Source organism: Podospora anserina, chromosome 1 (genome assembly GCF_000226545.1).
Source record: "Podospora anserina S mat+ genomic DNA chromosome 1, supercontig 4".
NCBI lineage: Eukaryota > Fungi > Ascomycota > Sordariomycetes > Sordariales > Podosporaceae > Podospora > Podospora anserina.
Genome location: NW_001914853.1, coordinates 2070180 through 2084676, shown reverse-complemented (window position 1 = coordinate 2084676; position 14497 = coordinate 2070180). Strand labels below are relative to the sequence as shown.

At 53.9% G+C, this 14497-nt stretch overlaps 5 protein-coding genes across 5 annotated transcripts; 3 read left to right on the top strand and 2 right to left on the bottom strand.

Moving 5' to 3' along the window:
- Positions 1-13: 13 nt before the first annotated feature.
- PODANS_1_20030 (uncharacterized protein) lies at positions 14-2851 on the bottom strand (the record flags this gene model as incomplete). The annotated part of the gene is made up of 3 exons (XM_001907432.1): positions 14-2576; positions 2630-2716; positions 2793-2851. The coding sequence occupies 3 exons, from the start codon at positions 2849-2851 to the stop codon at positions 14-16; spliced, it is 2709 nt and encodes a 902-aa protein (XP_001907467.1).
- Positions 2852-3345: 494 nt separating this feature from the next.
- On the top strand, positions 3346-4703 carry PODANS_1_20020 (uncharacterized protein; the record flags this gene model as incomplete). The annotated part of the gene is made up of 2 exons (XM_001907431.1): positions 3346-4447; positions 4525-4703. 2 exons carry the CDS (start codon positions 3346-3348, stop codon positions 4701-4703), a joined length of 1281 nt encoding a protein of 426 aa, XP_001907466.1.
- A 507-nt stretch (positions 4704-5210) lies between these two features.
- PODANS_1_20010 (uncharacterized protein) lies at positions 5211-9693 on the top strand (the record flags this gene model as incomplete). The annotated part of the gene is made up of 2 exons (XM_001907430.1): positions 5211-7086; positions 7151-9693. The coding sequence occupies 2 exons, from the start codon at positions 5211-5213 to the stop codon at positions 9691-9693; spliced, it is 4419 nt and encodes a 1472-aa protein (XP_001907465.1).
- A 1940-nt stretch (positions 9694-11633) lies between these two features.
- On the bottom strand, positions 11634-12365 carry PODANS_1_20000 (uncharacterized protein; the record flags this gene model as incomplete). The annotated part of the gene is made up of 1 exon (XM_001907429.1): positions 11634-12365. One exon carries the CDS (start codon positions 12363-12365, stop codon positions 11634-11636), a length of 732 nt encoding a protein of 243 aa, XP_001907464.1.
- Positions 12366-13169: 804 nt separating this feature from the next.
- Positions 13170-14263, top strand: PODANS_1_19990 (uncharacterized protein; the record flags this gene model as incomplete). The annotated part of the gene is made up of 3 exons (XM_001907428.1): positions 13170-13546; positions 13606-13682; positions 13971-14263. The coding sequence occupies 3 exons, from the start codon at positions 13170-13172 to the stop codon at positions 14261-14263; spliced, it is 747 nt and encodes a 248-aa protein (XP_001907463.1).
- Between the last annotated feature and the right edge of the window lie 234 nt (positions 14264-14497).

The following is a 14497-nucleotide window of genomic DNA, read 5'->3' as shown; positions in this document are numbered from 1 at the left end:
ATCCGTCTCTAAACTACGCCCTAAAAGCCTGCACCAGCTCATGCAACTTGTCAATCACCACTGGCACCAGCGCGTTCAGGTTGTCGTCCATGATCCTCTCCAAATGTCTAATCGCATCCTCCTCGCTCAGTTCCAAGTGGAACCTCTCCTTAACCTTCAGCACCGCCTTATCCGGCTCCAGCTTGATGTCGGGAATGTTCGCGTCGACCATCAAACTGAACAAGTTCAGAATCAAGTTGCTGTTCTTCCTCAGCGCGCTATACGCCAAGAAGCAGTACTGCTTGAACTGCCGGTAATACTCCGAGTTGGACCCGCCCATGCAGTCGACCATCTCCTTGGAGAGCTTCATCGCGGGCGCAAAAGGTTTCGGGTCGCGGCCGAGGATGTACCCAAAATCGGCGTGGAAGAAGTGGCCGTCTGGAGCTAACAGCAGGTTGTCGAGGTGACGGTCACCAACGCCGAGGATGTAAGTGATCACGCAGTAGCCGGCGCACGACCGGACAAATGTATCCAGACTCTCCTTGCGCATGCCGAATGGCCCTTGGGCGTCGGGGTTGTTCTGCTTGAGGTAGGCCTGTGCCGGGTTGGCGCGGTATTTGGAGGCGATGCCCTGAAAGGTCATGGATGGCACAAACTGTGACAGGCCGGCACTCGTACCGGTGGCCAAAATCTTGTAAGGGGAGAGCTTCAGGTCGAGGTTCTCTTTCAGCAATAGGTTATCCATGAGGGTGATGATCTGGATAACGAGCTGATCCTGACGGAGGTCATCGCCGGTCTTGAACAAGATAGGGTATTTCCGACCAGAGGTGGTCTTGAAGGCCACTTTGATAGGATGTAATGATGACTTGAAGACAACTGTGTCTTCCGGAACCACGCCGCATATTTCTATCGAAGGATCCAGGGGCAGGGGAAGTGGTGGGTCGATGGTCACCAGCTCGTTTTTGGGGTCGGCCAAGAAGTGCTTGACGCGCTCTACCCTCTTCGCGATGGATTCGTTCGCCTCCTTGACTTCCCCAGAAATCTTGGAGAGGATCGCAATCCACTCAGCCTGTCGCAGCAACGTCTTTCGGGTCTCCTTCCCGTCCGGGCGCTTCACCAGCTCTGCCATGAAATCGTACGCAATCTTCTTGTAAATCATTTGAGTTTCCTCACCCTGATCCATGGAACTATCATCACACTCGACCATGAGATACCACCAAAAGTAGTTGCCGAGTGCAAGACTGTGAACAGCCCGGGATATCAAGAATCGAGCCAAAGACGAGTCGTGTGTGACCTCATGGCCAGGCCGTGTCGAGATATGTTCATATTTGAGCGCCTGGACGAGCTGAAGCAGATACAGAAGTAACTCCTTGTCGTCAGCTTTGCGCAATCGCTCAACAGCAAATGCCCGCACGGCCGAATTATCAAACGTCGGGCCAAGCAACTCCAAGGCGTCGTCAACATCAATGTCCGTCCACTTCCCGAGGACTTGAACAGCCTGCTTCGACTCGGAGTGATCTAGCCAGTTCACCGACTTGACAAACTTGGTGAGTGCCTTTTTGTTTCTTGTGAGGTGATAGCGGAATTTCCAGATGAGGTCCTTCTCCTCTGGCGAAAGCGTGTGGGTTGGCGAGTATGACATGATCATATTCAGCTCATCCCGCACCTTGGCATTTGGCTTGAGGTCCTTGTCCAGAATCCCATTACGATGCTGGCTGCGGACCAATCTGCGATGCTTGCTCTCGGCGGGGTTGTCTCTTGCACCGACCTCGGGGTCATACACCCTGATCAGCCGGCCTTCGTAGCCCTCGTCGTCGTCGACGCTGATACCGGGGCCGAAATGGACCTCTGGTGGAGGTTTGAGTAGGATGTTGGATTGTGACGAGGAAAGATGCTGGAACGAAGAGATGGGTGGTGCCGGATACTCATAGTCAGCAAAGACCACAGGGAAGTCGAATCTTGGTAGCTCTACGTTCAGAAAGTACCCAGATGGTTCTGGCTTCGCTTTCTCGTTCTGCGCACTGGACTTGTCATCCCGAGAAGCCTCTGTTTGCCTGATGGCTTTGGCCTTGAGAGATGACCTGGCCGTCTGAAGGCCGCGCCTCTCGAATCCACGAAAGACAAGCTGGTCCAGCCAATCCACGCGGGGAATCTCGCCCATTTCATGCTTCTTGAATAGCGTCTCCATACGATCCAACTCGGCGGCATCCTTGTCCTCGGGTGTTCCGTCTTTTGGTCGTGACCTAGGGACTAGAGCGGGGGTTGTAGTGTCGTCGTGTCCGTCCGCGTGAAGATGTCTGTAGACGTGACATTTCTGGCGACCCTTGTGTAGCTGGTTATCCTTATCGAACAGCGGCAATGTAGCCCCCCCGAAAGGAATTCTGTGACCATAAGGTCCGTCTCCCGTTGGGGAAAGGTCCCAAAGTGTTATCGCAAGGCAGGCATTCTGGGGTAAGACTGAGTATGTGACAGGTAGTTCGAGCCACTCGCCCCATCTGCGCTCGGCTCGAAAGGTCTTGAAAGATGTCTGAACAGGGACAGTCAACGGCTTGGAACCTGCCCACACCTGTACTGTGACATAGAGATCGGAAAAGGGGCTAGACGCGATGGTATCAGCATTGTTTGGAGAAGGGCGGACGGAGTGCCAGACCTTTGGTTGGATCCTATGTGTCGAAGGTTGGGATTGTCGAGGAGGGTAGAAAATAAGACAGGTGCCTCTTCACCTTCGAGGTTTATGCTACACCACTCTCTATCAGCACATTCCGCGCCCATGATAGCAAAGTAACAGCAACAGAAACATCGGCGCAACCCACATACGAATCCTGACGGGGTAATCAAGCGAGTCGGAGCTGGCAAACGAGAAGGGCTCCATTTCGACAACGACGGGAGTGACGGAGAGCTCGCGGTCTCTCTCTATATTCAATCAGCTCGCCTCTCTGATTAGAACGTTAGGAGACCAAAGCGCAACTTTGTCTTTGCACGGCGATGGAATCACTTGTTGCGCAAACGGGTGGCAGCAGCTGCAACGTCACGCTGTAAGATGCCCTTCAGTGGGCAAACGCCCACTAAAAAGAACCCTGTCGCTTCCAGCTCACAAGCTCTGCCCCACTTCTCCAGCTGAACCAACACCCCACTTCAGCTGCCTAAACTTTCCTTGGCGAGCAATCGCGTCTTCCCACTCATTAATGTGTCTTCCAACTTCAGATATACCACCTCCCCTCTTCAGTTCCCGTCACCAGTCAACCTCAACTTTCAATTACCGTTCAATAATTGTAATAAATACTATCCTTCCTTTCGCTCAAGCTTCACCAAACTCACCACATTCGCCGTATCGTCGGCTTAATCTTGGATCCCATCTCTAGCAAAATGGACGACCGCAATCACCTCGCCGTCCGTGGGCGAGGTAAAGAGAACGAGCCCCCAACAAGAAGCTCTCGGAAACGTACATCTGATATTGGCGGCGACCCATCGACCAGCCGTCGCGGAGTTAGAGAGCCATCAGTACAAGCGGACCACGGCGATGGGGATGAGTACGACCCGGAACAGCCAATGCAGGAGCGTCGCCAGATCCAACGGTCTATGCGGGAGTCATGGAGAGAATTAAAGGAGAATCAGGACCGACTTATCGGAGAGGATCACAATCCGTTGATTCGCATACTTGATAAGCAGGACGCGACCCTGGTTAGGGTCAAGCAGACCAATGAGGCGGCAATTGACGCCAGGGTCCTAGTCTCGATCGCAGACATGAGTGTCAAGCGAGCACAGAAGATTGGACAAGGAAACGTCGGCGGTCTTGACTTGGATGAATTTATATCTAAGGCTTCTACGTTTATGCGGAACGGCGGTGGTATCGAGAACGACGAGGCTGCCGAGTTATCAAACACCCAAAGAAGGAGGAGACAGCCTCGTGGAGCTCTGGGCAGCGACGAGGAGGATATCGGCGACGAAGGCGACATGGCCAACTGGACACACCTCGGTCGCTACGCCGCGATACCAGCCATCCTTAGGCCTCCCGTGCCAGGGTTCCTGTTGGGGCCGCTTTCGATAGAGAAGAAGGCCCGAAAGGTCACCAAACGGTCAGCGCCTTTCAAAGTCAGCAATCTTATAGAGGTACGACCTCAGGAACTCCGGGCAGAAGACCTCAAGCGAAATACCAGGAACGATCTTCCCTCCATTTGCAAGAACATCCTGGTCCGGCTGGAAGCCCATGAATCAAAAGCTCAGGATTTGGCCCGAGAGAAGTGCAGACAACTTGAGGCGGACCGTGGGACTGAACTCTCGGAAGAACAGTTGCGGCAGGTGATGGATGGGCTTGGTCTTAACGGCAGTGGCAATGTGGATCTGTTACGCTTCGTAATCAACCCACATTCGTATGGCCAAACAGTAGAGAACATGTTCTACGTCAGTTTCTTGCTGCACGAGGGCAATATCGAGCTCAAATTTGACGGCAATGGCCTGCCAGGTATTGGTACGTGACAATCCTGAAGCCTTGCGCGGACCGTGAAAGATGCTGACACTGAGTGACAGTGCCGTACAAGGCACGAGATGACGAGGCCGAGTCGGCATCACGAGCCAGAGCGCCTATGAGACATCAGGCTATCATGTCAATCGACATGGAGATGTGGAGCGCTATCATCGAGGCTTTTGGCATCAAGCAGCCTATAATACCACACCGTCAAGAAGAGGACCAGACTGGACCTGGCGCACGTGGTTGGTATTATTGACGCGACATTGAGTGTGCTGAGGGTTTGCAACACCAGAGCTGTGGACGATTTTTGCTGTGTGGTACGTATGGAGGAAGAGCTATGGCTTTGGAAATTCCTGGCCGTGTAATTAGTTACCAGTAAGTTGCCCGTGTTTGGTTAGCCGCTTTGGTACAGCTACTTACAATTTGACCGGTATCGGGCGGGGGAAGTGTTCTTTGTTTTAGTTGTTCGAGTGGAAAGCTCTGGGCCTGCATCCGCAAGCATCTACAGGCCCAAAGTCTTTGTCTGTAACGCGATGATGTCGCGAAACTTGGGCGGCAAAAGACCGCAACGCTTCTTTGTCCAGTTGCTCCGTTCATTGTGCAGTCCACCAGTTTCCCGTGTTTGTTCGGTGCTGCTTGATATGAAGCTCCTGACCTTCGCTCTCGCAAATGTCACCGGGTTTTGTTTTCTCGGTGCGAGTTATTTGGTTACCAGCCGCCTGCTTATTCTACACGTCTACAACCAGCAAAAAGCTCTGCGACAATGTCTGGGGACCACCATGACTCGCAAGCCCTGGAAGCGCGCGCTTCACCAGAGATGGGAACCATGAGCACCCCCCCACGCCGGCCAGCTCGACCTAGGCGTCCAAATGCCAGAGAATCCGAGAGCATATATAAAATTAGGTATTCCTATGATCCTTGGAACCTCAGCTCGTGGAGCAAAGCCGGGGAGTCAAGGCTCAGCGAGCTGCTGGCCACTGCCACCGATCCTCCTATCGAGGGCTTCTGGAAAAGTATCAAAGCAAGCAAGGTGGTTGGCAAATGGTTTGACTACAACGATAATGAGCCTATTGTTACGTGCTTCAGATTTCTCGAACTAGACTACGACCGTGCGATGAAAGGCTGGATGAACACTCTGCGAAGCGGGAGCGTTATGTGTAAAAAGCTGACGGATATGCGGGTGGAACGGGACGTGTTGAGGGAACAGAATTCAGTGTTGACCAACGAAAACTACCACCTGAAGGACCAAAACAAAGAGGCCGAGGATCTCATCGGAAATTTGGAGGACATGAACCATGACTTGGAGGACCAGGTCAAGGACCTGACCCAACAACTGAGAGTCAAACAGGTCGAGAATCGGAGGTTGAACCAGACTCTAAGCAGTAGGAAGAGTCTGCAGACAACTCCTGGCGGCACCGTGATCGAAGACGGCCGGGTTGTCCACACTATGAGCGACGATATTGCGAGAAAAGAACGGGACGATTACTTGGCAAATATCACCCGTGCCGAAGACAAAGCAGAAGCGGCGCAAGCCAGGGTCGGGAAACTGGAAGACAAGGTTGCGCGACTCAGGGCTGCTCTCGAGGCTATCAACCCAGCGGCCGAGCTCACTTCAACGGGTGCCATCGAATCTGTCACAGTGACTGCCGCTGGTCTCCAAGCGCAAAAGGCGCAATATGAAGAGTGGATGAAGGAGCTGAAGGATGAGAACGCCGTGTTGAAAGCCGAAAATGAAGATATAAAGGCCGCCAGTAACCACCTGGAAACTGCCATGCAGGTCTTGAGAGAAGGGAATGAAGAAACCCTCAAGAAGGAGAAGGAGAAGGTGCAAGCCGAAATTCGGCACTTGCGGGATATGCTGTCAGAGCAGCGGTCAGAGATGTCTGGGAAGCTTCAAAAGAAGGAACAAGAATTGAAGGACCTTTGGGAACAGTACGACAGAGTCAAGCGGCGAGCCGAGGAGTTGGAAAAGAAGGTCAGGCGGCTCGAGGTTGACAGCGACAACCAGATCAATCAAATTCGCCAGCAAGTGGAGAACTTCGGCAGGGCGAGCAGAGCATACATTCCCCAGCTCAACAGGCTTGACCAGTTGATCAACCAGACCGAAGCGAACGTAGATCAGCATCGTGAGAGTGCGGAAAAGGCCAAACCGATCCTGGAACAGGCCGGCAAACTCAAGAAGAACCAGAATCCGTCTCCCGAGACTGTGAGCGGGCTGGCCGATCTGGTCAACTCCATGTACGATGTGTTCAACAGCCCGGCGAAAGACAAAGAGGAGCAGGAGCCGGGCCTAAAGGAGGCAAAAGAAACTCGTGATGCGGCTCGGAACATGATCAAAGAGCTGGAAGGGCTCAACGAGATGCTTCTTGGGTGGCGGTCCCGCGTGCGGTCCGGGCTTGGGTCGCCTACTGCTCTGAGGCACGAGGGAGATATGATTGCATCCAGCATTGAACGGCTACAGCATCAGTACCGACGGAAAGACACTGCGGAGAAGGCTTCCAGGCGCAAGCCCGAGCCCGTGACTCCTTCAAAGAAGCCAAGGGAAGAACGGTCGCCGCTGATAACGGGCAGACGTGTGACGCAGAGGAAGGCACCGCCTAACCTGGTTTTCGTGGACGAGCCTGAAAAGAATGCACCGGGTGAGTATCCCATCTCCCATCGGACAGGTTATATGTACTGACATCGAGAAAACGGGGGATCCAGAGACATCTCCTAACACTTATCCATTCGAGCATGAGATAAGCAGCGTTCATTCTGCGAATCTTGCAAAGCTCGAAGCGGTCATACGCGCGTCTGAGGAGGGGAATTCTCCATCGCCGAAGGGTGCTCTTTCATCCCCACCCAGGGAGCCGCAGTCACCCGGCGATGCTAAGAAGTCTCCAGAGGCTCCAAAGCCCTCAGTGCCCAAGGAATCCCACGCCAAATCACCTTCCATAGCTTCCGGTGGCTCCTCCCCCTCAACTCCCCGTGGCCCTGAAGAGGATTTCCCGTTCGACGATCGTTTCAACCCTGATCTATACAAGGTGCTTGAAGGGTTCATCACAATCTTGGGACACGTCACTATGGTTACCGATGAAGACAATCGAAAGCTAGACAACTCATTCCTGAAACCCTTGCTCCAACGATACGAGCCAGAGATGAAGACGGCTTTAAAGAAAGTTTTCGAGGTCACCGGGCAGCCCCCTTATACTCTTCTCGCCCCCACTAGCCGGAAGGAGCACGAGCTTTTCTACGTTTGTAGAGCGTACAAGGAATTTCAGTTATGCGTCAACCCGGGCTGGGACGCGGTCCTGTGCTTGAATTGGTTGCAAGAATGCAAACAGGGTATCGCCTCGCAAATCGAGGCCCGGAAGGGCACGATAGAATATGAGCGCTATCTTACGTCCAAGTTCGCGGATGCTCTGGAGGTGGTGATCAAGAGACACGAAGAAGGAGACGAGCTGAGAACCAGGTATAATGAGCTTGAGACGGAACTGCTGGGAACGAAACTTTCGACAGAGGAGGAGTTCTACGTCGACGGCTGCGTAAAGCGACATCTGGACAGCGGCAGAAGCGCAGACTATTTTGAGGATCTGGTATGGGAGGTTGCCCCAGTCATCAAGCGCGAGGTCAAGTTGAGTGGGATCACTAACGAGCTCGAGAAATGGGTCAATGACTACAGCGAATGGGTGGACGGTGTTTTCAAACCTGATTATATTGAACCGCTCAAGCAGCTGATCAAGACACTCAAGAAGAAGATCGCCGACAGGAATGACATGGACGATAAGATTCTACTTGAGGCCCGCGTGAGACGACTCAAGAAAATTCTCCGTCACGACCCTGTCGAGGACCTGTCTCTCAAAGACACGCTCAAGTCGCCGCTCGAAGTCGTCACTACCAACATCCTCGTCAACCAGGATGCTGTTGAAGATCAATACGCCACCCGCCGCCGGCGTATTGAGTCTCTGATTCGGGAAAAGGTGATGCATCTTTACTCTACCAAAACCCACAGCAAACACGCCGAGGCGGCTTGTTTCTGCTCCCTGCTCAAGTACTTCGCGCCAAAGCTGTATTACAATGCCCTCAGTGACGGCTGTTGCGGGCATGGTCAGATGGTGACCGTCATTGAAGAGGGCACCAACGCGGAAACGCAGCCAGTGAAGCCCGACGACCCTTCACTGGCGAGCAACCGCACGTCAACCCGACGAAGCCGCCGCACTTGTCAAGGCCACCACGGCCATGGCGTCTTTTCCGCCTCCACCACCGTCCCCACAGTCATCTGCCATATCTTGACCTCCTTCCTCTGGGTCATCCTCTTTGCCCTCTCCGCCCCAGCAGAGTTCTACTCCACCATCCTCCTCATCCTCACCACCCCCTTCGACATGGTCGGCTACGCCTTCGCCTGGGTGAAATACTTGTTCAGGTACATCCACTGGCGCTTCTTCCCCAAAAATTACGCCGAAAACTACCACCCCCCTACCTTCACCCCTCCTACCTTCAACATCCCTTCCCCCCCCACCAGCTCGACCAGAGTCCCCCCCTCCCGTCCCAGAACCCCCACCAGCGTCCCGAGTCCGAGGAGTGAACGCTCATCCCCACCGCGCCGCCTCTCCACAGCATCGTACATCCCCTCCCTGGACTCCTTCTCCAACCCCTTCAGAAGAGCCTCCGCTTCCGACGTGGACGAGAGGTCAGAAAGTACCGAATTCCCCATGCGCCGCGATGGCGGTCCTCCCCCCAAGCCAGAGCCACAAGCGAAGACGGAAGAAACCCCCCCAGTCGACCCCTTTGCCTTCCGGAAAACCCCCACCCCCGCCCCCTCTGTTGCCGACGATGCATCCTTTCCTCCCCCCCCTCCCAGACCGGCACCCTTCAAGTTATCTACCCATACTGCCTCCCCCGCCTCGCTTATCATTTGCCTGTCTATCCTCACGACTGTTTTCTCCTCGGTGCTGTATCTAGCGCTGGACCAAGAACGGCGGATCTGGCTGTCAAATAACAACTGGAGGAGGGCATTCGTCAATGATATGCTCGAGCCGTTTGCTAGCAAAAATACGAGGGCGGCGGCGTGGGCGAACTGGGGGGTTCTCGCGTTTCCGGCCAGTGCCCTGGCCAGGGCGGTGAACAGAGTTTTTGTGAGGCGGTGGCCGAGGTGGGCGAGCGTTGTGCCGTGGGATACGGAGAGGGCGGTGGTGGATATCACCTGGGCCGACAGGACCGGGGTGAGCGGGGCGAGTGAGCAGAGTCCTGGGTTTCTAAGAGCTTGATGGAAAGTTTTTATTTTGTACGGGTCTTTTTTGGAGTTGGGGAATGGAGTTTGATGTCATTTGTTTTGGGTTTTGTCACTGTTTGATGAAAGTGGCTTTTATAAAAGATTATGTCAACTATTAGCTTCCCTTTATATCAAATCTTCACTGTGGCATTTTTACATTGGCATCTTCTTCACCACCGCCCTCCTTTTGACCTTGACATTCTCACCCCCATTATTCGACCCCGAGGCCAGAAGGGTGCCCTACCAACAACACAATGTTAGCCCCTTTTCTCACGTCCAAAATATTGTGTTCCGCGTAGGTAGGCAGGAAACTTACCCTCTTCCCAATGACATCCTCCCACCCCTCCTCCAGCTCCCTGACGGTTAAACACCGAATCTGGTTTTGAGTTTGTTGCTGGTGGTGGTGGTGGCGATACCCACCCCGTAACACCTGACCGCCTTGAATCTTTCCCTCATCTCGCGTTGGAGACCCTTCCCCGGCAGAGATAATCGCCATCTGCATCTTTGCCGCGCTGTCGTCATCCCTGCTCATGATACCGGTTCCTACACCCCCGTTCCTTGCCGGTCCTGCTAGGATCAGCTTCCTTGGGTCGGGGCGTCTGGCTTGTGGTGCGGATGAGATGGACTGTTTGTCCCAGCGCCAGCCGACGCTGTCGATCCTGGTTGTTGAACAGAGGTTTGTCAGAGAGATGTCGATGTTTCAAAGTGATATTGGGCGGGAAGTGGAGGGCGGGGGGTTGTGCCGGTTGGAAAGGGGGGACGGGGGGAACGTGGGAATGTGGAAATGTGTCAAAGGGGTAAATGTGCTAATGTGTGTTTAAAGGGGTAATAATGTGGGGAAGGAACCAAAAGTGCAAGTGTTGTTTTGGCAGGAGCAACGCTGGGTGAAGGGCCATGGTGGGAAGGAGCCACGGCTTGAAACAGCACTGGCGGAAGGAGCCACACATGAATGTGGGAAGGAGCCACACATGAATGTGGGAAGGAGCCACACATGAATGTGGGAAGGAGCCACACATGAATGTGGGAAGGGGCAAGGGTGAGGGGAGCAAACGGCAGGAAGGAACCAGCTAGTCAGGGTGGGAACTGGAAGGAACGAACGCTGGCATACCAAACCTCGCAACACACGCCCTTGGTGATGTTATACACCGGTACCCCTTTATGCCCCACCAGCAACGGTATATCGCTTCTCAGCCAGACCTTGTCCCCCTTTTCACTCGGCCAAGGGCTGTCAGACTCCACAATTCCATGGCAGTATGACCGACGCTCAAAAGGCTGGGTCACGATGAGCGAAGAGATGGAGATGTAGGCGACGTGGTTGTCGCGAGTTCCTCCTCTTGCTCGAGTGATGATATGGCTGGGTGGGGGATCGGCAGTCAACGAAGAGAGAATGTTGATCGGGGATTCGAGGTGGTGGTGCTCATTGCTGGGGTTTTCGAGGGTGTAGCAATGGACTCGAATTTCAAAGGGTGACATGGCGAGAATGTGTTTCAAAATCAAACAAGGATCAAATAGCAGGATATCACCAGAATAAAAAAGCAAGATCCCACCCAGAAAGGATATGTGTATCAGAGAGGCTGGACGGTCCAGACAAAACGGGGACTGACAGACAGCATGGCCATGATGGGGCATATTTATAACACGAGTGCGGTACCCGACATGGCACACGACATGGAAAAATGCAAGAGCGGGAAGATGGCGTCAGGAGAGTCGAGATGGATTGATCTAACAGCTGCGTTTTCCTGATTCAATCATGCACGCCTGCATGACGAGGGCGTATGTGGCTGACCCCGGTTCGTTATGTGTGTGTGCCGTTAGACCATCTACATCGGAAAAAGATCTATCGTACAGCCCAGGCTAGATTTTACACTAGCGTTGTGCTGTCGTTGATATTTTTTTTTCCCCTTCAGAGCCAATCCTTTCCAAGCTGGCTGTCCATCAGGGTGTCTTGGTTGGCTTATCATCCGCCGGAGGTGATGCCGGCGATCCATCTTCTGGTTTCTTGGGCAGATCCATGTTGAGCTGCTTTGCCATCCACTCGACGAGCTCCTTCTCGGCTTCCTTGTCCTCCTCACCTCCCATGGCCGAGCTGATGGACCGGGCCATGGAGTACCGCGAGGCTTGTCTCAGCTCTTCCAGAGTCGAGATGTTGAATGCCCACGACAACCCTCCCACAAACATGATGCCAAAGGCCATGGTATTCAGAGTTGCATAGTTCAGGGCGGTGAAGGCAATCAAGGGATCCCTCTTCAACGGCTGCGACGGCAGCGCTATTGGGTTGGATGAGTAGTACTTGAGCCGGGACATGATCATCTGCCTGGCAATGGCCCGTCTTGTGACGAGGATGGAGAGGGCCAGAAAGCCACCGCCGGCGGCCATCAAGCCCATTTGCCGGAGTGAGCGTTCCGAAAAGACAGGGGGGTATGGCGGTCGCTCATAGGGCTGCTGGCTTGGTCTCGGTGATGTAGCTGGCGCCGTAGCTTTGTCTGATGGTGGTGTCGGTGCGGATGTGGGCACCGGTTGTGGGCCAGTGGGGCTTGCCGTTGAAGGCACCGCTGTTGCTGTTGTTGTTATTGTTGTTGATACATTGAGATTCTGTTGTTTCTTTGCCTGTTCCGAGGCTGGCTCGACGCCGAGCAGCTTACTGGCGAGGAAACTGAGGAGCGGCATTTGGGAGCGAGAGAAGGCGAAAGGAGAGACGGACCGACAGCCCCAGAAAAAGAATGGACACAGCGTCGCGATTTGTCGATGGTGTGGATGTGAGTTCTGAAAAGCTGTCGTTGGAGCTTTGGAAAAGATTGGTCTGGTGTCTCGGAATGTCTTGGCCTGTCATTGGCCGGCGCTGTCACCCCCTGTTCCCTGGCGTGCTATTTCGCGGGGCGATGCATTTAACGTTATCGAGGCGCCTTGGCGCACCCGCTGGAATCGACCTCAGATCGACCTCGTTCGTGAACTATGGCACCAGTAACAAGGGTACGAGCATCTCACCACTCTCGTCGGTTGTCGCTTTGGTCGCGGCACACCCCAGGTACACATCTCTCTCCCCCCCTCTCTCTATGAGACAATTGACACGCCACAAGCTGCCAGGCATATCCCATCCCCCAATAGGATGTTCCCCTGCCGTTCCTCCTGTCAGTCAACGAACAGTGTCACCAACTAGAGCCACCTGCAGTCTCAGAGGCTGAGAAGTGAGACATGCTTGGGTAGACCAATGGTCCGGAACGGGACATCCTTGGAAAACTGGGAAGCGCGCCGGGTCGCTACATGCATGCCGCTGCTCAGATATCAGACGACATGCTAATGCAGACAGCAGCCATCTCGGACAAGCAATCACCATAACGACACCGAAGACACTCTACCAGCCAATTACTATCACCCAACTGTCAGCCATTGTCTCTTGACTTGACGTGTCACCTTCATCGGCACGGCACTAGAGGAAGCCAATCCGTCTGCCACCGTCCACTACTGTCCATCATGGCAAAAGACAAGCACCCCAAGAAGCAAACCCCCTCTTCCTCCCCCGCCGCCGCCACCACCACCACCAAACAGACGCCCCCTGACTGGCCGGTGTTTAGACCGCCTCTACCGGTAGTCAGCCTCGACTTCGATTCCCCGATCCAGGACAAAGTCGTCGTCCTCCGGTCATTCTTCCCCAAGAACCTGTGCCGTGACTATGTCTCGTTCCTGCGGACCCTTCCCCTGACTACAACCCCAGGCAAACCCAAGCGGGGGATGGCCGTCAGGGTAAATGACAGGTTCCAGGTCCAGGACCCACTCTTTGCAGAAAGATTATGGAGCGAAACCGGGCTGAAGGAGGCCGTTCTGGACAATCCGGATCTGGCTCATTTGTGGTGAGCCTCTGTGAGACATGGCCTAGAATATTATGTGGTACTGACATGCTGTGAATCAGGGGAGGGGAAGTCGTAGGGTTGAATCCGAATATCAGAGTGTATCGGTACACGCCTGGACAGTTTTTTGATGCGCATTGTAAGTCATGTCATGCATATATTTCCCATCCAAATCCTGGTCCAATCGCCAGTTTTTCCCACACAAAGAAAGGGTGGTCTAGTGAGACATGCACGAACCGAGTTCGCCTAAAAGATCCGACACAACCGCAAATCTGTCGTTTCTTTTTCCATCTTGAACCACAAACGACGATCACCACATCATATCCAAGACAATCAACACATCATCACAACCTCTTCTCCCTGTCATCGGACTTGGGAGCCGCTCTTGGCCAGACCCTTGAGGAAGTTGACTGACAGCACTTCTCAGATGACGACTCAAACAACCTTACCCTTTCTACCCCTGAGAACCCCTCTCTACCAGTCAAAACCACCTGGACCCTTCTCCTCTACCTCACCTCCTCCACCGACGGTTGCGTAGGAGGCGAAACAGTGTTCTACCCAAACGATCGACAAACCAAGAAAGAAGCCATCCCCATCAGCCCTGAGACGGGCATGTTGCTGTTACATAAACACGGCGACGATTGCATGCTCCACGAAGGAAAAGAAGTCACGGCAGGGGAAAAGTGGATTCTAAGGAGTGATTTGTGTGTGAGGCGATAGTCTTTCCACTTGGTTTTTTGCCTTGTCTTCAAACACGATCTATGCAAACCTTTGTCCCCATGACCCTGTTTTCATCAGGGGCACTAAACCGTCCTGGCCCTCCTCGTCCCCGTCCCAACATCCTGCCCGTCTGCAGCCTCCCCCGCAGAAGACAAAAGCGTCAGACCGACGCCCTTGATCGTAGTCTCGCAGGAAGTATACTACCCCCCCCCCCCCCCCTAGACACCACTGCGT